A 22,608-nucleotide genomic window follows, 5' to 3' on the forward strand; every position below is an offset into this window, starting at 1 on the left:
TAATTGAGTGATTTCTTTCCTTCAGTGTAGTTAGTTATTGCTGAAAAGTAACCAGTGTAACTATTTTTAGCTGTTGGTAGACAGAAGTTTAATACAAGTTAAATTATGTTCACTGACATCACTGCAGAAGTATGAACGTCCACAACAATGACTAGGCCCTTAACCAATATGACAACATATTTATTTAAAAAAAAAAAAAAAGCCCTACATGAATGACTCAGTCAGTTACAGACAGAAGTGGAATCTATTGGTCATACTGCAAAGGTTGGGAAAACATTAATCCATTTCTTCACACACAGGAATAACAAGAAATCATACATAACCCTAGCATCTGATTAATTTTCTGTGTACAGTATCCAGCAGGCCTAGAAACAAAATTTCATGGATCTGGCTCAGAGCTTCAGAAATAACCAACACTGAAAAAGTCTGATCTTTTTATCAAGGAGCCTGGAACAGGGTCTGATCTGGCACTGTAATCCTATCTGCTCATCTGTAGTTCAGCAAGACTTGGTGCACCCAAAGGAATGTGCAGTTGTTCCCATTCTTGGCCTAAAGAAATCATGTCAGACAAGATTAGCTCCACACCAGCTTTCTTTACTTCAAGTCTGCACTCAGCTACTTAAGAGCCTTCATTATCTCAGTTTTACAACTCAGTCTCCTGATTCTGTTCCCAAAGTAGAACATGGTTGGATCCCTGTTTCTGTTCATTCTATACACTGTCTTTGAATCCACCCGAGTGGTCCTTCCCTTCCTCCTTTCTTCTGCCCTCTCTTCCCCCAAATCCAGATTCTAGTCACCTGCCAGGGCCACCCCACCTTTGGCTTTCTCTGATCCTCTCTTAATCTACCTCTGTCACTGATCTGTAAAATGGTGAGGATTATACTATTATACCTAGTTCATAGCATTACAGAACATTAAATGAGATGATGCATGTTACTTGTTTAGCCCAGTGCCTGGCACCTAGAACGATGTGATACATGTTGACTATTTCATTCTACATACATCTCCTTTAACATTCATAACTTTCCACATTGCCTTATAGTTATTTGCCTGTGTTTCACCTTCCTGTCTAAATTCTAATTTCATTAAGTTTTGGTACTCTGTATAATTTATCCAGTTCTCCCAAGTCCTTATAGGTATATAAATTATCTGATATACCTATATATTTATATTTTCACACTACATATGTCATATATATTGACTTTTCATATATATGTATGCACATATATGTATTATACTTGTATTTATCATACTGTACTGCCTATTTATACTGAAAATTATCATATAAATAAATATATAATTATATACTTACATATTCATATCCTATATTTGTCATTTATTGCCTGAATAAATATAGTCTAAGTAAGGTGTGACCATAAACCCTAAGCTCTGTGTCTTGTGGAACCAGTTTAATTACAGTTGTGTGCTTCCTGGTCTATTCCTCTTAGTCTATTCCTTTCTCTATTAGAACAAAGCAGCATAAAAAGTCTATCCCACTCTTCTGAACAGGCATATTATTCTTGTCTTTATCTTGGCATACTCGTGAACAATGAAAAATCCTAGCTGAAAGCCACAAAACAAATACAGTCACTTCAGTACTGAGACCAGGCATTTTTTTGTCATGGGGGTTGTTGGTCCTAACAGAGAGACTGCCAAATGCATATTGGGTTGTCATGGTGGAAGTTGCTCCTCAGCATTCTCCTTGCTCACCCTAAGCTGGCTTCACTTTATGGTTTCACTCATATCTGTTTAGTCTCCCTAATCAGACAGTCATCAGGATAGAGAACAGGGCTTCTGTTTCATTGGTGTTTTTCCTTAACTCTACCATATTAAGTAATGCCTGAACAACTGATTTCTGCAAGTCAAACTGTTTCCTAAACTTTAAAGGGAAGTCCAAATTATTTGACCTACTAAAAGGCTATTATATCAGCAAAAGAAGTCAAACTCAGGAGTGCGTATTGAATTATCCCATTTACATAACGCATAAAAAATGGGCAAAATTATTCCATGTGTTAGAAGTTAAGGCAGTCATTACACTTGAGGAGAACACAGTGGCTGCACGAGATGGGGGAAGACAGCAATGAGAAGAGAGTCAGAGTCAAGTTTCTAGGGTATTGGTAATGTTCCATTTCTTGAAATGCAGATGCTACTTATTCAGTTGTGTTCAGTTTAATCAAACTATGTATTAATGTCATTTTAAAGACCTTACTGGAAATGTAACCCTCCTGGAAAGCATAAGGCAGCACAGTTTTATTGCACAGATTTCCTATATGCCATTTGTTTGTGTTTTTATTTTCAGTCCTGAGCCTATGACCCAACTAAACTTTGAGAAAAGTTACATGTCAAGTCTTGCATTTCAGCATTCTTTATAATAATGTCTACAGAAAATAATTATTGAAACACAGAAAATGATTTCTCCAAGAAAGAGAATGTACATAGGATGGCACTTACTGAATTATCTCCCTCAAGAATTACTCCTTATATATCCTGGAAGAACTACAAATTAACATTCCAACTTGAAATCAATAATGACAATATGAGAGAGACAACACTAGAAAGAATGTCATCAAATTAAGTTACCAGCAGAAAAGAATACTGAGAGAAAAAGATGGAGAACACTAAGCTATCTTCTGAAACGATGGAGACCACTTTCTGCCATATAAGTGAAGGCAAGGCTGGTACAAAACATAATTTGCTGCTATTTAACCTACCCACCCTGCCTATTTTGGCCTAATAGGAATGTCACCTGCTAGGTGGACCCTGGAGTCCATCCAAAAAAAAAAAAGTTGCTTTTTCTATTCAGAATCATATCACTTCCTCCCAAGAACATCGTCTGACCCTAAGTACTCAATATCTGACAAACCCACTACTATTAAGGAACTTGGATGAGATCAGGGACCAGCCACAAGATGCTCTCTAAAACTGGCTTAATGTGAACCAAGAGGAGAGGGAGTTAGAGCAACAATTAGATTAGCTATTCACACTGAAAGATTACTGAGTCCTCTAACAACAAAGGAAAGGACTTCAGCTACCAACAAGGAAAGGAATTTGAAAGTGACGGGAAAAGAAATCCCCCATTCTTCCTTTTCAAGGTAATGTTAGTGCTAGTCTGGCTACAAAGACGACTAGTGAAAACATATGAAAATTGTAATGTATTCAAAGGTGATCCTTAAACTTCAACAGCTCCCAACTGCAAATATAACATGTAATATGACACACTCCTGTTTCTAAACGGCTTCAAATATTCATTGTGGCAGATCTTTTTTCTAAAAACTTTTGCAGGTTGCACCTGTTTCACACTTCACCTTAAGAAAACTTGGAGGAGGAAGAAAAGAAGGAATGAAAAAATTTAAACCAACACAAATCAATCTTTAAAAAAAAAAAAAGTTTTCCCATTTATGTAAAAAAGGGGGTCCAATGGGAAATGCTGCAGAGAGGGAAACAGACGTCTGGCTAACTCCCAAGGCAGAAATCATGACTCATCAAAGCTTTCAGAGCGGGCAGAATGAGACTGCATTTGTCTTGAGTTCACCTTCAGGCCAAGAAATGCTCTCTGAACTGGGAAACTTGAGTGCTTGCCCTGCGACTGTGACAACTGGCTCTGAGGTCTGGGGCAAAACTCCTGAAAGTCTCTTGGCCTCAGTTTCCTCATCTGTAGGTGATCACCAAGATCCCCATCTAGCCTTGTGATCTTTACTTGCGATTCCCTCCTTCCACAACCTAAAGGGAACTGGTCCACTGGGGGGAGCTGCAGAACATTCCTCTCCTCAAACTCCGGAGCCCCAGGCCCAAACTCAGGAGAGATGCTAAGTCCTGGAAGTAGGTGGGGAAGAGTACAAATCCCTCTTCTGTGTACGAGGGGGCCGCAAGTCCTCGAATTTCCGGAAGTACCCTCCACCTCTGCCCTGGATTTAGATGCTGCTGGGATAAGGGCCCAGATGATGCGCCCAGGAAAGAACAGTAAGAGGATGAGGAATATCAAGCGGGTGGTGGGGGGAGGGTGCCAGGGACCTGCCGAGCGAAGAAGCGCGTGAGGCAGAGCAGGAGACGGCAGCCTTTATCAGTTCCTGACCCTCGCCGCCCCCCATCTTGGCCCGCGGGGTTTCAAGGCCCGCGCCCCTGGGCTCTCAGGCGTGGAGCGAGGGGCGGGTCCGGGGCCGAGGCGACAGAGACCTGCTTGGGATGCGCTGCTGCGACCCCGTTACTCCTTGGCCGCTCTGCCCCTAACCCTCGGCCTTGTCCGCAAGCGAGCGCAGCAAAACAAAACAAACTCGTTCAGGCTTCCTGTTGTGCAACCCAGTCCCGAGTAAGTCGGGACCGAATGCGCGCCGCCGATGGTCGGCGGCTGCGGAGCCCAGGAGGCAGAAACCAGCGCGCTGCCCGGCCCAAGCCGGGATTCGGAGGCAGCCGCAGCCCTGCTCGCCGCTCCCGGGAGCGCACGTCCCCGCGCCGAACGCCCTGCGTGGCCCAGAGCCCGCACCGCGCTAGCGTCCTAAAAATCCTTGTTCTTTCACTTCTTGCCTCTTAGACACCCCCCCCCCCCTCAAGAAGTGGAGGGTGCGACCCGGGAAACCAGAGACGACCTTTCAGAAAGTTTCTCCCTACAGGTACCTAATTGAATCATCCATAGGATGACAAATCCGTCAGGGCCAAGTTTTCCAGACACTTGGGTGACTTCCTCATCACCGAAGTGACTTGTCGGCTCCAGTGAGTAAGTTGGAAGTGTCGCTCCAGGCAAGGTGTGTTTAGGAGAAAGCCGGCTGCTCACTCACGCTTTCCAGAAAGCGGCCTCGGGCGACTTCAAAATACACACAGGGTCATTTATAGGGACTGGAGTCTTGCGCAGGACAAAGTCCCTGAGACTGAGACATTTTCCAAACAGTGCTGACATTTTGTCGAGCCCTATAAAAATGTAAACGCGAGGTGACGAACCTGGTGGGGTGTGTGAGAGTCTGAATCTGCGCAGTTTGCGATGTGGGTTATAGTTCTAGTTACAAGACCTGGCAGCTGCGAGTCGCTGGACCCGTCCCCAGGAGGAGTTAACGTATCCCCTTACCGGAGGACCTCTGGGCAATAGGGAGGGACATCGAATTGGGTGAGACACAGCATGGAAAACAGCCTTCGTTAGAGCTCCACAAGCACGTGGAACTGGAAAGAGGGAGGGAGACCTCATGTCAACCCATCAATTCCCACTTCTCCAGAGTCTCCCTTCAGGGAGGACTCATGGGTGGCGTGCACGACATGCCTTGCGTACTGTGACTTGCCCTGATTTTGTAGTCTTCTGGACCCTCTAGTTTAGAAGAAAAGCCCCAAACAAAAAGTCTTCCTAAATAGAAAAACTTGAAAACCTTGTTGATTTCCTTTCCCTCTTCTACTTTCAATGCTTTTAGGGAACTGACAAGAACACAGCTTGATTCCTAATTGAGAATTGCTATCTCAGTAAACAGATCATTTAGAGAATATGGGTGTTGGGGTGCCCGTATTCTTAAACCACGCCAGCAGCTCAGAGTGTAAATATTTCTAATCCCTAGTTTGTATCTCTGAGCGTTGTAACTCCCCCACTCTCAAGCGCCCGGCTTCTCTCGACTCGCCTACTAGCAAAGTTCCTATGGCATCCACTTACCAGGTAACCCGGGATTTCCACAACAAAGCCTGGCGTGCGGGTCCCTTCCCCCGGCCAGCCTGAGCGAATGACAGCGGGCAGCCAGCGCTGGTGAGGAGAAACTTGGGGCTCCAGCCCTTCAGCGCGCTCCCCTGGCTCTGCCTCCTTCGGAAATGAAAACTCCCATCCAAGCCGGGGGACAGAGCGCCGAAACCCGGCCCAAGTGCAGTGTGTGCGCGCGCGTGTGCTAGGGCAGTAGCTTTAGGGGGAGGAGGAGGCAGGCAGAAGTGGGGTGGCTGTACCCTCGGCATCAGCTCATTCTGCTGCTTCCCCCTCCCTCCACCCCCCCGCGCACGCACACACACACGCACACAAAGCAAATAATATCTTTAAAAAGTTGAGTTTCGGCTTTGTGCCTCACGCGTCTTGCTCATCCTTGCCTTGGGCCTGGGGTGCGTCTGGGGGCCGGTTCGGGATGCTGGCTAATTGCTTGCGGCGGGTTCCGTCGGGGGAAAGCTGACGCGAGCCTAGACGGTAGCGAGCAGCGAACCTGGCTGCCGGGAGGGGCAGTGGTGGCGGCCCCAGCTCTGGTGCCCGTGCGCGCAGCGCTCTGGGCTGCCCTGGCGGCGCAGTGTGGACGCGGCTGCGGGAGAGGGGAAGGGGGAAGAGAGGGAGGGAGGGAGGGAGGAGGCGGCCTGGGAGGAGAATGGATGTGTGTGCGGCCGCGAAGGCCGGCCTGTAGCCAGCTGCTTCCTGAGTGTGAGCGCGGGAGGGGGAAGGAGGGGCGGGCTCGCTGGTCACCAGGCTGGCCAATTCGAAGGCCGAGTCTGTGTCTCCCTCTCGACGCGACCAAGCACACAGTCCTTCCCGTGCCCTGAGAGTCAAAGAACTCCAGAACTGGCTAACAGCCGGGAGACACTTCACCTTCCTCTTGGGCCTTATTTGTTGAACTGGCTCGTCCTTTTTTTAACGTGTAAAAGTGTCAGCATTTCGACAAGAGTTGATGTCAAAGCATAAACAAGTTTAAAAGAAAAAATCAGTAGTAAAATGTAGAGAAAAACTAAAAAGTGAAAAAATGGCTAAAGAGCCTTTCTAATATACGATTGGATGCATGTAACTTTGAAAATGGATGGGTGAAGATTACTTTGGCAACTTTTTAAAGTAAAGAATAGGCAGACAAGAGAAGAAGGTGATGAAAGTGTTACAAGGATGTAAAATTGTAAATACAGACTGCTAGGAATAGAGGCACGTTCCCTGTGTATGTTGCATCTATAGAGTGGACCATTCTTCTTAAGAATTCAACATCCTCAGCTTCATACCCTACCTCTGAAGTGATCCCAGCACTTCTGCTTGATTTGGTCACAATCCTCAAGAGGCTGTCCCCAAAAAGCCAACTATTATTGGTCCCGTACATGTACTGCCACAGACGTGCAGATTTCCACCTTGGGAGTCAATGTATGTAAAGCACAGGATATTCCCCAGTTAGACCTGTCTACAGTGAGAATATTATTCACCCTCATGAATAAAACGAATGAGGGTATCTAAGACACTTAGATTGTCACCACTCCTTATATTCTATTCCAGGGCTCTCACTAAAATATAAATTACCATTCAGGTGGTAGATGCTATGATCAAGATAAAAGCCCTCAAGTATACAAATGGTTTACCAAATACTGTTGACAATTTTCATTTATCTTATTTCAGAAATAATATTACTAGAGTTGGTCTGTATCCAAGATATGAAGTCACCAAAAAGTCCAGTTTTCACAATATTTCCTATGTCTCATTACGATCTGCTTTTCAAGATTCTGTTCAGGGAAGGCATTTTTTTTTTCCCTTTCCCAAAGTCACAGACTCATCAGAATATTAATCACCAGAATATCTGTCAGCAGAAGTGGAGGGAGTAAAACAAAGTAATAAGTTCTTAGGATATATCATTCTGTCAGTTTTCCAGTTTCTCCCTCTGTTCTTCCTCTCCTTTTATATACAAGTATCCAAGCCCAAGATGGCAATAGATGGGTTCAACCACACACAAGAAAAGAAAATACTCATAAAATGAAGCATGCAGCAACATCACAAAAACAAAAAAACCAAGTGATGGAAGTTGCCATGACTATTCCATTGTGGCTAGTTATTGCAACATGCCTGACATTCACATACAAACTCTTCCTCATTAACTCCAGCCTTCAGGAGGAGAGCAAGATGGGAACACTGACCTTTCAGTGCATCATGGGAAATACTCTTCATCCAGATTTGTGCACTGTGGAGGCTGCAAAAAAAAAAAAACTTTTCCAACGTACCTCAAATATCATTTCAAATACAATGGTTTTATGCATGAAATTATATCCTAGGGGCTTGCAGAAGCTTCCAAAACTTCCAAATTGATGGGAATAGCTTTGCTGGGAGAGAAACATACAATGTTACACCCTATTTTAATCAATGGCTCATGAGAATTAAACACTGGAAAAGTTATGAGTCATCAACCTGGAGATTCCCGAAATTCTCTTCACTTATAAGAACCTGAGGGTACAAATGTCATTTCTTATTTAGGTGGGATTTCTCAAAAGCTTCTACAATTCCTAAGACATTTAGCACTAAATAGGTACAATGCTTTGGTTGATTTTCTTTTTTTTTTTTTTTTTTCCAGTAAGATAGATCTACAATGTCCTTCCATTCCATCAGTTCAGATCAGTTCAGTCCCTCAGTCCTGTCTGACTCTTTGAGACCCCGAGGACTGCAGCATGCCAGGCTTCCCGGTCTATCACCAACTCCCAGAGCTTGCTCAAACTCATGTCTATTGAGTTGGTGATGCCATCCAACCATCTCATCCTCTGTCATCCCCTTCTCTTTCTGCCTTCAATCTTTCTCAGCATCAGGGTCTTTTCCAGTGAGTCAGTTTTTCCCATCAGGTAGCCAAAGTATTGGAGTTTCAGCTTCAGCATCCGCCCTTGCAATGAATATTCAGGACTGATTTCCCTTAGGATTGACTGGTTTGATCTCCTTGCAGTCTAAAGGACTTTACAGTTCAAAAGCATCAATTTTTTGGCCCTCAGCTTTCTGTAGAATCCAACTCTCACATCCATATATGACTACTGGAAAAACCATAGCTTTGACTGGATGGACCTTTGTTAGCAAAGTAATGTCTCTGCTTTATAATATGCTAGGTTGGTCATAGCTTTCCTTCCAAGGAGCAAGCCTCTTTTAATTTCATGGCTACAGTCACCATCTACAGTGATTTTGGAGCCCAAGAAAACAAAGTCTGTCACTGTTTCCTTTGTTTTGCCATCTATTTGCTATGAAGTGATGGGACCAGATGCCATGATCTTAGTTTTTTAAATGTTGAGTTTTTAGCCAGCTTTTTCACTCTCCTCTTTTACTTTCAAGAGGTTCTTTAGTTCCTCTTTGCATTCTGCCATAAGGGTGGTGTCATCTGCATATCTGAGGTTATTGATATTTCTTCCTACAATCTTGATTCCAGCTTGTGTTTCATCCAGCCTGGCATTTCACATGATGTACTCTGCATATAAGTTAAATGAGCAAGGTGACAATATACAGCGTTGATGAACTCCTTTCCCAATTTGGAACCAGTCTGTTGTTCCATGCCTGGTTCTAACTGTTGCTTTTTGACCTGCATACAGATTTCTCAGGAGCAGGTTAGGTGGTCTGGTATTCCCATCTCTTGGAGAATTTTCCACAGTTTTTTGTGATCCACACAGTCAAAGGCTTTGACATAGTCGGTAAAGCAGAGGTAGATGTTTTTCTGGAACTCTCTTGCTTTTTCAATGATCCAACGAATGTTGGAGATTTGATCTCTGGTTCCTTGGCCTTTTCTAAATCCAGCTTGAACATCTGGAAGTTCATGACTCACATACTGTTGAAGCCTGGCTTGGAGAATTTTGAGCTTTACTTTACTAGCTTGTGAGATGAGTGCAAATGTGTGGTAGTATGAATATTACTTGGCATTGCCTTTCTTTGGGATTGGAATGAAAACTGACCTTTTCCAGTCCTGTGGCCACTACTGAGTTTTCCAAATTTGCTGGCATATTGAGTGTATCACTTTCAAAGCATCATCATTTAGGATTTGAAATAGCTCAGCTGGAATTCCATCACTTCCACTAGCTTCGTTTGTAGTGATGCTTTCTAAGGTCCACGTGACTTCGCATTCCAGGATGTCTGTCTCTAGGTGAGTGATCACACCATCGTGGTTTTCTGGATCATGAAGATCTTTTTTGTATAGTTCTTCTGTGTATTGTTGCCATCATCTTCTGCTTCTATTAGGTCCATACCATTTCTGTCCTTTATTATGCCCATCTTTGCATGAAATGTTCCCTTGGTATCTAATTTTCTTGAAGAGATCTCTAGTCTTTCCCATTCTATTGTTTTCCTCTATTTCTTTGCATTGTTCACTTAGGAAGGCTTTCTTATCTCTCCTTGCTGTTCTTTGGAACATTCAGATGGGTATATCTTTCCTTTTCTCTTTGCCTTTAGCCTCCCTTTTTTTCTCAGTTATTTGTAAGGCCTCCTCAGACAACCATTTTGCCTTTTTGAATTTCTTTTTTGGGGGATGGTCTTGATCACTGCCTCTTGTACAATGTCATAAACCTCTATCCATAGTTCTTCAGGTACTCTATCAGATCTAATCTTTTGAATCTATTTGTCACTTCCACTGTCTAATCGTACGGAATTTGATTTAGGTCATACCTGAATGGTCTAGCGGTTTTCCCTACTTTCTTCAATTTAAGTCTGAATTTGGCAATAAGGAGTTCATGGTCTGAGCCACAGTGAGCTCCTGGTCTTCTTTTTGCTGACTATATAGAGCTTCTCCATCTTTGGCTGCAAAGAATATAATCAGTCTAATTTCGATATTGACCATCTGGTGATGTTCATGTGTACAGTCATCTCTTTTGTTGTTGGAAAAGTGTTTGCTATGACCAGTGCGTTCTCTTGTGAAAACTGTTAGCCTTTGCCCTGCTTCATTTTGTACTCCAAGGCCAAATCTGCCTGTTACTCTAGGAATCTCTTGACCTCCTACTTTTGCATTCCAGTCCCCAATGATGAAAAGGACATCTTTTTTGGGTGTTGTTATAGAAGATTTTGAGTGTCTTCATAGAATTGTTGAACTTCAGCTTCTTCAGCATTACTGGTTGGTGCATAGACTTGGATTACTGTGATATTAAATGGTTTGCCTTGGAATCAAACAGAGATCATTCTATTGTTTCTGAGACTGCACCTAAGTACTGCATTTCAGACTCTTTTTTTGACTATGAGGGCTACTCCATTTTTTCTCAGGGATATATTCCATGGGATATAGTAAAAATACAATGTTCCAAATACAACCATAGAGTGACTCAGAATGAGATCTGTGCCTCTTCTGGACTGAATTGATCAGCAGGAGCTGGGGAGGGAAGAATAATGAGATTGGGGAAAAGGAAGTAGTTGCAATTCAGATATGACACTCTTCTTTCCCCATGAGCTCTCCATTGTGGTTAGAAATCATACCATGATAGCCTTTCAGCCAGATAACTACGAACAACAACCCAACTGTATTTTTCCTCTCTGGAGTCCTCAGTTGCATGCATCTCCACAGCTGACTCAGGGCAGTTGACTCAGCAGACAGGGACCTGCTGCCAGCCCAAATCCAGTTCTCATTCGTTTGGGAAATATTTAATGAGTACCTACTCTGTCCCAGGATTGGGGGCAAAGGAATTACACATGTTACAGAAAGCATTTTGCCCAGGGCCTGGGAAACAGCAAACAAACAGAGGCTCTTTACAGATATTATCTCAACAAAGTAATCACATGAGATGGCCACTGGCAGTCTCCTATTTAGGAGTAAGAAAGCTGGAAGCTTCTTCTTGTTGTTGTTGATGTTGTTGAGCTTTTTATTTCATGGCAGTTAAGCTATTCTGAATTTGCTGCATGCTTACTGCATCATGCTGCTGTGCTTAGTCGTTCAGTTGTGTCCGACTCTTTGAGACCACATGGACTGTAGCCCACCAGGCTCCTCTGGCCATGGGGATTCTCCAGGCAAGAATGCTCCGTGGGTGGCCATGCCCTCCTCCATGGGATCTTTCCAGCCCAGGGATCGAACCCAGGTCTGCAGCATTGCAGGCGGATTCTTCACCATGTGAGCCACCAGGGAAGCCATTAATGAGAGTAGGAGACAGAGCTGGATTGCCAGTCTAGAAGCCCCAAGACTTTTCAATTGCTACCTTACACAATAACCATGCATGCTCTTTGAATGTGTATAAAATATACTGCAGGTGTATAAGTAAAAGGCATCTTGTAATCAATGTCACACAAATACAACTGAGTGTGGAGGAGGAAGGAATAATTCCCTACTATAGAATATTGAATAAGTAGCTTGGCTGTTTCAGCTGGACTTCAAAGAATGGGTAGAGAACTGATAAACAAACAAGAACATTTCAAGAGAAGGAATCAGCATCAGAAAGGGCATAAAAAAGCAGAGTCCAGTGTATCTGCTCACACAAAGCTAGAATATAAAATAGGAATATTCACAATCTCAGTGATGTGGCAGGGGAACGCAGTAGACTCCAGAGGGAACATCCTGACTACAGAGCTTCAGGAGAGCTACTATTTGTGTCAGTCTGAGTGATCTGACAGCCAAGCATTTATAAGCTTGCAAAGAACTATGATCAGATTCCTACTCCTGTAAGGGTCTGTAGAGAGTTTTAACTCCAAAATGCAGATAAGTTAAGCTAACAACACTAGTGATAGTATGCGTAACTATTAAAACAACACACACACACACACACACACAGGAACTGGTAAGAGTCCAGTTATATAAAAATACAGTGGAAAAAGTCAGTGTTTGCCAACTTAAAGAGGGGAACTAAATGTGTATGATGAAAAACTTCCACTTTCTAAGTGAGTAGTACAAATAGTGGAATGTTATCAGTGCTTGATATCCTAATAAAACTTTTAAGTTGATCTTTCTACCAATTTTGCCACAAGTGTAGTTAGCCCAGACTCTCCTGCTTATACATTAGTGATATAATTTTTAAAAATTATTATTTATATTCATTAACTTCATAGCATCATGCCTTTTCTCCTTTATAAGGCCAAAACTATAAGTCAGAGTCTAAAATGTATCATTCCACACACAACTGACCAAAATGTGCAATATTTTACTCTATACAATGTCTCTCCATCTTTTTTTAACTGGTGAAATTTTTCCTCCGATTTTGTACAAGCCCAACTGAGATGCATCTAATACTTTACAAAGGCTTACAGGATATTACTTGACATATTACTAAGGTATATCTACAGTTTACCTAAACAAAAATAAATTCATAGATATACACAATATTTCACAGGCAGCCAGCTTCCTGTGGCAGTTTCCAGTTTCACTTAATATTCAAACTGGCCACTTATATACAGTATTATAAAATTAATTACCTCATCACGATGCTATCTTATCTATAACTGCCTTCTGTTAAGTACCTTATAAATAGACAGAATTTGCATTACTTTATAAGCCCTTCATGGTCTAACAATAGTTCTGGGCATTAGTAATTAATGCTAATTGAAAGTATGAATTAATGAGGAAGTAAAAGAATGGCTTCCCTACTTCCAGAGATGGGGATTAGCACTAACTATTGCCTTTGTATATATGCACAATCATTTCAATACTCCAAAAGAGTCCAAACACCTGTCATTCTCTTTCTATGCCCCCAGGCTCTTCACTGCGAATTGAAGATTAAAATATTATTTCCTGTTTCTTGAAGAAAAAAATTCAGTCTCTGTGCAATGCTTAGAATCAGCAGGGTGAGTGTCCCCCTCCAATGACAAGATGATCCTTCCCTATCTGACACCCCACTACCTCCTTAACGTGATTCCAAATCATGTCATTTGCATCACACACTGAAGTCTTCTCCAAAAAATTATTTGTACTAAATTATGGGGAGTAAAAAAGAAGGAAAGATATAATGAGGATGCAGAGAGGAAGATGAGAGAAAATGAAAAGGGCAGGACAGCATTAGGATACCATCAGGATAATGAAGAACAATGAATGAGCTTTCAGTAGAATTAAGCTCTGAAAAGAAAGTGATTCTGTAGATTTTCAGACTTCTCCCTTACCCACTTCAAGTTCCAAATACCCTTGCAGGGTAGTTTGAACACATTTGGAAATTTTCTAAAAATTCTAAACCCATATGATGCTGGAGCACTCAGGAGGTTTTCACATGTATAAACACTTCTATCCCCTTTTAATCCTGTAGAGAAGGGAGAAGTGTAATTTTATTGTCCATTGGACAAATAACCAATTTCTCCCCAAAGTAGACCTACCTTAGGCAAGGGTGTTGACCTACTTCAGGCTAGAAACCCTGTTCCAAGATCATTATCAGCATTACCTCACTTAATTCTCACAACATGCCAATGAGGTAAGATCCAGCACAACTGCCATTTTATCAGTGAGGAGACGAGCAGAGAGGCATGATGTCTTCCTAGTGTCACCCAGCTCCTAAGGAATGGCCAGACTTCAAAGAGAAAGATTCTCTCACATTAACCATTACTCCGTTATCCTTTCAGAGTGGAGAGTCCTGCTTCCAACATACATTTATTTGTTCATTTACTTAGGAAGCGTGGTGTGTTAGAAGAAGGATGGACTTTAGAATCAGAAAACCTAGAAATTCTAACTTCACCACTTACTGGGAGAACTTGAGCTAGTTCCTGAGCAACTGGGGACCTCAGTTCAACTACATGAGTTATTGCAAAGACTGAATGGGAACTGCAACAATGACCAGCACACATGTGCAACCAGGGGCTTCCTCTGTTGATTAAGGGACAGAGTTTCAGACCTTCAGCTCCAGGAATGGGCTTGATGACTCTCAGAGGAATCTCCCTCCCTTGGTTAAAGTAAATTGCTCATAAATTCATACACAAGCCAATCAATGCATGACATGACATTCATCTGATAAAAGGATAGGCTCATTGATGAGCATGTGACTCAGTTTAGGCTCTTGAGATGTTCTCATGAGAGGAAGTTTCTTTGGTATGGTAGCCTCTAGGGAGCCACTTAGAAAGGTGACTTTTCCCCTTCTGTGTGTTGTGAAGAGACACAGAGGTGAAGCTGTCTTCCTCTCGGCCTACAGAGAGAGCTGATACTTTGTGGATGGCAGGGTGGAAAAGGCTGCAGAAAGCAGGGGCCAGACCTGATCTCCATCTGACCACTGGACTATTTCATTTGTAGGAGCCAGTAGATCCCTTTTATTTGTTAAACAAATAGCTGACACCAACTCATAGAAGTACCTACAGTCTTCTATAAGGCACCATAGAGAGTGCAAAGATAAGTGAGACAAACTTAAAGGCACTAACTACTTAGTAATTGCTTCTCTGATAGCTCAGTTGGTAAAGAATCCGTCTGCAATGCATGAGACCCCAGTTCCATTCCTGGGTCCGGAAGATTCGCTGGAGAAGGGATAGGCTACCCACTCCAGTATTCTTGGGCTTCCCTTGTGGCTCAGCTGGTAAAGAATCCACCTGCAATGCGGGAGACCTGGGTTTGATCCCTGGGTTGGGAAGATCACCTGGAGAAGGGAAAGGCTACCTACTCCAGTATTCTGGCCTAGAGAATTCCATGGACTCCATGGAGTCACAAAGAGTTGGACATGACTGAGTGACTTTCACTTTCACCTAATAATTAAATAGTTTTTGTGATATAATTTTTTTAAAGTTATAACTCATGCTGTTTTCAAGATCCTTCAAGATCCTATACTATTTTTTCAGTATAATATTAAGCAAGAAACATCCCATTTCCCTAATAATTGCACAAGGCCCCCTCTCAGAACAACTGGTCAACTTCTAGGGACCAGATAGAGTGGTATATCAATTTCATTGTCAGACAATTGACTTGAAAAGCCAGGCCATTTTTACATGTTCTCAGTTACTGATTAACAAATGTAATCTCACAACTCAGCACCTAATAGGAAATATATGTCTTCCCAAATTCCTATAGAAACTTGACTTTATCTCATTCCCAAATAAAACAGAGCCAAGATTTTCCTGGAATTATATTTAGAAATAAAAACATTAGTATCCAGGCATCTCTGAGTCCCACTCACTTTTGTCACTGTTGTTATTAATATTAATCCTACCTTAGAAAGTTTCAGTTTAGCCAAGAACACAACCTTCCCCACCCCCTTGCTTTTATGTCTTCTACATCTGTAGCCAAATGTCATTTAAAACTCAGCTATAGATACCATTTGGGTTTGCTGGCAAAAGCAGCAGGGGCAGAGAGTCCTTAAATTCTAGATTGAATTAAGGACTCAGTAGTTACACAGTTTGAACTTGATAATAACAATGTTATCTCAGCAGGCTACATAGGTCAGAAATGTTCTTCCTATCACTGCTTTCTTTTTTTCCATCAAGAAATGGACATTAGGAAGAAAGTGAGGGAATTTTCTGGCAGTCCAGTGGTTAGGACTCTGCACTTTCACTGCTGAGGGCCCAGGTTCAATCCCTAGTTGTGGAAGTAAGATCCCACAAGCCTCACAGTGCAGTGAAAAAAGAGAGAGAGAGAAAGTGAGAGTGGCAAGTTATAAGCCATTAGCATAAGACATAGTTTAAGTATGGCAATAGCTCATGCATGTGTGCTAAGTCACCTCAAAGAGTTATGTCCGACTCTTTGCAACCCTTTGGACCGTAGCCTCTCAGACTCCTCTGTCCATGGGATTCTCCAGGCAAGAATACTGGAGTGGGTTACCTTGCCCTCCTCCAGGGGATCTTCCCAGCTGAAGGATGGAACCTGCATCTTTTGTGTCTCCTGCATTGGCAGGCAGGTTCTTTACCACTAGCGCCACCTTGGGAAGCCCATGGAAGTAATAGCAGCTCACATTTATCATGTGCCAGGGGCAGAGCCCAATATGCTACTGGAAGAGAATGAAGAAATAGCTCCAGAAAGAATGAAAAGGCTGAGCCAAAGTGAAAACAACATCCAGTTGTGGATGTGACTGGTGATGAAAGTAAAGTCCAATGCTGTAAAGAACAATATTGCATAGGAACCTAGAATATTAGGTCCATGAATCAAGGCAAACTGGAAGTGGTCTAACAGGAGATGGCATGAATGAACATTGACATTTTAGGAATCAGAGAACTAAAATGGACCAGAATAGACAAATTTAATTAAGATGACCATTATATCTACTACTGTGGGCAAGAATACCTTAGGAAAAAAATGGAGTACCCCTCTAGTCAACAAGAGAGTCCAAAATGCATTACTTGGGTGCAATCTCAAAAACAACAGAATGATCCTGGTTCGCTTTCAAGGCAAACCATTCAATATCAGAGTAAAGTCTATGCCCTAACCACTAATGCCAAAGAAGCTGAAGTTGAACGGTTCTATGAAGACCTACAAGACCTGGATGAAGCACAAGCTGGCATCAAGACTGCAGGAAGAAATATCAGTAACCTCAGATATGGAGATGACACCACCCTTATGACAGAAAGCATAGAGGAACTAAAGAGCCTCTTGATGAAAGTGAAAGAGGAGAGTGAAAAATTTGGCTTAAAACTCAGCATTCAGTAAATTAAGATCATGGCATCTGATCCCATCACTTCATGGCAAATAGATGGCAAAACAAAGGAAACAGTGACAGACTTTATTTTCTTGGGCTCCAGAATCACTGCAGATGGTGACTGCAGCCATGAAATTAAAAGAGGCTTGCTCCTTGGAAGAAAAGCTATGACAAACCTAGACAGCATATTATAAAGCAGAGACATCACTTTACCTATAAAGGTCTGTATAATCAAAGCTATGGTTTTTCTGGTAGTCGTATATGGATGTGAGAGTTGGACCATAGAGAAATCTGAGCGCCAAAGAATTGATGCTGGTGTTGAGAAGACTCTTGAGAGTCCCTTGGACTGCCAGGAGATCAAACCAGTCAATCCCAAAGGAAATCAGTCCTGAATATTCATTGGAAGGACTGAAGCTGAAGCTGAATGAAGCTCCAGTATCTTGGCCACCAGATGGGAAGAACTGACTCATTGGAAAAGACCCTGATGCTGGGAAACATTGAAGGCAGGAGGAGAAGGGGACAACAGAAGATGAGATGGTTGGATAGCATCACCAACTCACTGGACATGAGTCTTTGAGCAAGTTCCAGGAGTTGGTGATAGACAGGGAAGCCTGGCATGCTGCAGTCCATGGGGTCCCAAAGAGTCAGACATGACTGACCGACTGAACTAAACTGAGGGACAGAGCAAAGTACTTGAGATTTTTGACCTTACTGAATCTTTATAGGTATCAGTCTAATAAGTAGTAGAGACAAGACTAGAACCTACCCTCCATGGCTCCATGGCACATGCTGTTAGCTGTAATACTGTATTGCCCTCAAAGAGTACTGTTTATTGTAAAATTTTTTGCTGAAATATGTGGTAAACATAATAATATATAAACTTTAAGAACAGTACTACTGTATAAGTGGCAATGTAATGGCCTGTTGCATGATACTACAAAGTGATACTAAACTATAGTTCTTCAAAACCTACCTTGAACACTCTCCAAAGCCCCTATGCCTTTGTATCTGCTGTTATCTACATGAAATGAACTTTACTATCCATTTCTCCTCCTATTCTGTGAGGCTTTCTGTTGTAGAAAGATTAATGTCCCTACTAAAGCATCTATATCCTAATCCCTGGAACTTGTGAATATGTTAGGTTACATGGCAAAGGGAATTAAGGTGAAAATGGAACTAAGGTTGCTAATAAAATAACCTTAAATATAAGGATATTATCCTGGATTATCCAGATGGGTCCGATGTGATTATAAGAGCTCTTACAAGTAGAAAAGGCAGAAGAAAAGAGGAGGAAGTACTGTAATGTAATGAAAGCACGACAAGAGAGGTTCTATGTTGCTGGTTCTGAAGATGGAGGAAGGAACCATGAACCAAGGAATGTGGACAGCCTCTAGAAGCTGGAAAAGGCAATGAAACAGTCTTTCCTAGAACATCAAGAAAGAAATACAACCCTGCCAGTGAGACTCAGGTCAGTCTTCCATCTTAGAAAACTTTAAGATATGAATATGGATTATTTTAGTCAACATATTGAGGGTAAGTTGTTACGATAGCAACAGAAAACTAACTCACCTTCCAAGCTCTCCTCTCTACCCTCACCATAGAGCCAAGCATACCACATGCTCTTGGTCTCCAAAGAATACAGCACAGTTCTTACCAGTATTTAATCCTAATTATACTTCTTGGAAGTTGGATCTGTACTCCCAGGCTTTCCTTTAATTCCTTTCAGGAGCACTATGAATGGGTCTTGCATTGACCCAAAAGCTTTACCCTCTGCTCTCTTTTTGCTGGGGGGAGGAACAGTGTTAAGTGAGATGACCAAAAGGTCGTGAACTGAAAGCAAGAGAGTGGGCAGCAGGAGGATGTAAGAAGGAAAGGGATAGAGAGTTGAAAGGAGAGGGGACAGAAGCCAAGGAAAGAAGGGGACAATGAAGTCAGAAAACAGGAGGAACAAAGGAAGGGTGACTGGAAGAAGATCCAGAAGCATGGTGGTGGAAGAGAAGAGGAAAAGGGAAAAAAGAAAGGACCTTTTTCTCTGCCTCCCCATTTCCCATCTGACCACCTTCTCTCCTTCCAACTTCATGAGCTCCAGCCCACTTGCCTTTTCCCTGCAGGGGTTTCCATGCTGTCTGCCCCTTTAGAATACTTCATATAACTGGCCAGGCCTCACCTCTAGAGATTCTGAGTTAATACCTGGTCAAAGCATGAGGATTTTTTTTTAACTTCCCAGATCACTCTAATGGGCATCCAGGGTAAGGACCACTGCCATAAAGCACTCTGACCTCTTCAGCTCACCTAGAATGGGTCCTGCCATCAAACTCAGAGCCCATGTCTGTCTCGCACTTGGCACTCATCGCCTAAAGCTGGAGATGCTGCCTCAAGATGATTTAAGGACCCAGACCCTGGAGCCAAACAGCTGGACTTTTTAGTCCTGGCTCCAAACTTAGCAGCTGAGTGACCTGATGGCAGTCACTTGGCCTCTCCCTGCCAAGCTGTCCATCTTCAGAATGGGAATGACTGTAGCAATAATAACAGAGCATTGTTTTGAAGACTATATGAGTAAAATATTTGTTTTAAAGACTAAATGAGTTATTATTGAGAAGCACTTAGAAAAGTGTCTACCACACTGAATGTACAATATAAGCATTCACTAGATAAAATCAGATGATACAGTCATTTCCAAGTTGTTCCTCTATGTTGTCACGCTGCTTAACATTTTGTGTATATGACTCTCACCCCCAATTAACAACTAGAGCATTTGCTCAGTCATGTCCGATTCTTTGCGACCCCATGGACCGTAGCCTATCAGGCTTCTCCATCCCTGGGATTTTCCAGGCAAGAGCACTGGAGTGGGATGCCATTTCCTTCTATAATTCCCACTACACCACAGCCATTGTGCTCTGTATGATACACACTCAATAAAGTCCATTAAATGAACAAAACAAAATCAGAAAACAGTTCAAAAAATAAAATGTTTATTAAAATAAAAAACTGGCTATGAGCTTTTTTTTTTTTTAAAGAATTGTCATTTAAATAATTCTCACTTACCCCTGGAGCTCCTCCCTGACAAGCAACGCCCACAGAAAAGGCACAGGACACATGCATTTGAAGGGCAGCAGAAGTGAAAGGAAGTGTATGCATGCAGAGGGAGGAGCTCCAAAGTGAATACTGATTCTCTCACTGAGAAGGATCAAAAATAGCCTGAGAAAGAAGACAGGAAGAGGTGATCGAGGAGGGACTATCTAGATAAGGGGAGCAAAAGGCCTTTTCTCCTTCATAGCTGTGCCTAAGGTTGGCTCAGTCTAGATTTCTATTTGGATGGCTGATTTGCATACACACTCATATACATTTTAACTCTGAAAGCAGACATTCCATATGTGTTTTATTTACTCTCATTTTTTTTTTTTATCTTTACCAGTTGGCCTATTTTTTCTCTTTAACATCAGGAGACCCTCCCTGCAACAAGCCACTCACTTGGGAATGGTGGAATAACTGAAAAAGACATCTGAGACAAGATGTAAAATTTTGTATTAGGGTACAATAATATTTACAAGGCACAAATTTGGCGGCCAAAAGATTTCTCTCAAAGGTATGAAAAAATGTCTGTGCTCTATTTTCAAAGAAACCAAATAAGACATGGTCCCTGAATCACTGTCTGAATGCAAACAGCATTTGGCTTTGATCTGAGTTGCTGAAAACTATGACCAATTTATCCCACGAATGCCAAACCATCAGAGAATGTTTTTAAGTCTGGATTTCCATATCAAGATTCAGCTACACACTTTTTTTCTTCATTTCACATTACACAGGGCCAACCCAAAATAGTTCTTCCAACAATGGATGTAGTCGGGGTGATGATTTTAATTTCAAGCTACGAGCAAGAAGTAGAAAAACCCTTTTCCTATAGACATACTCCTGTGGCTGGGCAAAAATACGAAAATATAATTGTACAGTAAATGGGATTATTTATGTAGACCCCTCCTCTACTGTATTAATAATTACTTCATAGGCAGGCTCAGCCAGTTTCTGATCGAATGATAATACAAAAAGTCTCAGAAACTCATTTTCCTAGTGTATATGCCCCGAGTCCACCCTGGTCATAGCTGCTATCAACCCTCCACTTGGTCACTGGTGATTTTCTGTTTTATTTGCAAACTTAAACTCCAAATATGCCCATATGGGGTTGAGGGAATGGATCCAACACCATAGAAAAGCACATCAGCTGTCTTCCAAGCATGTGGAGCATACCAAGAACCTCTTGTGATGAGTCAATAACCCAGGATTACCCGCCTCTGGTTTCCAGTGAAATTTTGGGGAGAGAACATTATGAAGATTTGATCAGAACACAGTTTCCAAAACACTTTCTACTCTGGCAGCATCCTTCTGAAGTAAGTAAATGGGGTGGGGATGTTGATGTTTTATACAACTTCTCTGCATTTAGGGTATCCAAATTGAAAATAGGTTCTCGTCTAAAATTAGTCTGGAGCCAGAGACATAAACTCATTGTGCATTCTGGAGGTATCTTTGGGTTTCTATACAGAGAGGGTTTAGAGGATTCTGAGGGCAGCAAGTCATTTCTTTCTATGGATAGAAACTTTACTAAAGTACCAAATCTTAAAACTGGAAGTGTCTTTATAGGGGTTCTGAATTCCAACAGGTTGGTGGGTAGAAGTGGCAACCTTTTGTAATCTCAGGTCTTTTATTTTAGGTATTAAAACCTTTTTGGGGAAGAGGTCCCTAAGCTTCATGAGGCTCCCAAAGGGATTTATAGCACAAAATGTTTCCTATTCCCACAACTCTCCACTCCAGCCTCCTTCTCTTGGAGCTGTCTATGCCCACTGCCCCCTCCCTCCCACCCCAGATTCACTCCAAATCTAACTATTAAATCTGCATCATCTGCCACTCGAACCTCCACCATGATGTCCCCTCTCTGCCCTGCCGATCACCAAACCTTGTGGCCCAGGCTGTCCTGCATCGAGCCCTGTCAGCCACCTCTGCTCTTTTGAGTCTGCCCTGCTTTCTGTGATACCATAAAGCCCTGTGTTTGCTTTTGTTTTTTCAAAATCTGACGGAGAAGCAGGGGAGGAAGTTAGACCACATAATTTAGTTCTATGATGTTTTACTTTTTACAGTGAGGCTGTTTCAATTTAATGATCAGAAAAACAGGAAAGGTTTAGTTCTTTATTCTGATCTTCCTCATAATTTTTCCTTGCTACTTCTTGTATTCCTCTTCATCCTTCTGCCATCTGATGTACTATTTCCACAGTCCTTTTCACTTCTTTCTCATCTCTGTTCAGACTCTGCTCTCAGCCTAATGTGGCACAGTGAAAATTAAGGAAGGCTTGGAGCTAGGTTGGGCCTGGGTTAGCATGCTGAGCTGTGAGTCCTCAAACAATCATTTCATCTCTCTGCTCCTTCATTCACTCAACAGCAATAATTAATATTTCCTATGGGCTAACTCAGGCCAGTCACTTT

At 42.3% G+C, this 22,608-nt stretch overlaps 1 protein-coding gene across 5 annotated transcripts in view; it reads right to left on the reverse strand.

Annotated features, from left to right (window-relative positions):
- GLIS3 (GLIS family zinc finger 3) overlaps positions 1–22,608 on the reverse strand; it is a 540,750-nt gene that overhangs the window by 471,507 nt on the left and 46,635 nt on the right. For 2 of the 5 annotated variants that reach the window (XM_070480425.1, XM_070480423.1), the window contains exon 1: positions 5,624–5,712. The exons of 1 other annotated variant lie outside the window; for it this stretch is intronic. Coding sequence is in view for 1 of the 4 variants with exons in the window: in XM_070480426.1 (XP_070336527.1) it covers positions 5,624–5,913 (290 nt within the window). In the remaining 3 variants the exon portion in view is untranslated. Of the gene's footprint in view, positions 1–5,623; positions 6,268–22,608 lie in introns of those variants that run through there. 2 more of the 5 variants (XM_070480426.1, XM_070480428.1) reach the window with 2 other exon arrangements.

The sequence above is a fragment of the Odocoileus virginianus genome, chromosome 18, assembly GCF_023699985.2.
Source record: "Odocoileus virginianus isolate 20LAN1187 ecotype Illinois chromosome 18, Ovbor_1.2, whole genome shotgun sequence".
Classification (NCBI taxonomy): Eukaryota; Metazoa; Chordata; class Mammalia; order Artiodactyla; family Cervidae; genus Odocoileus; species Odocoileus virginianus.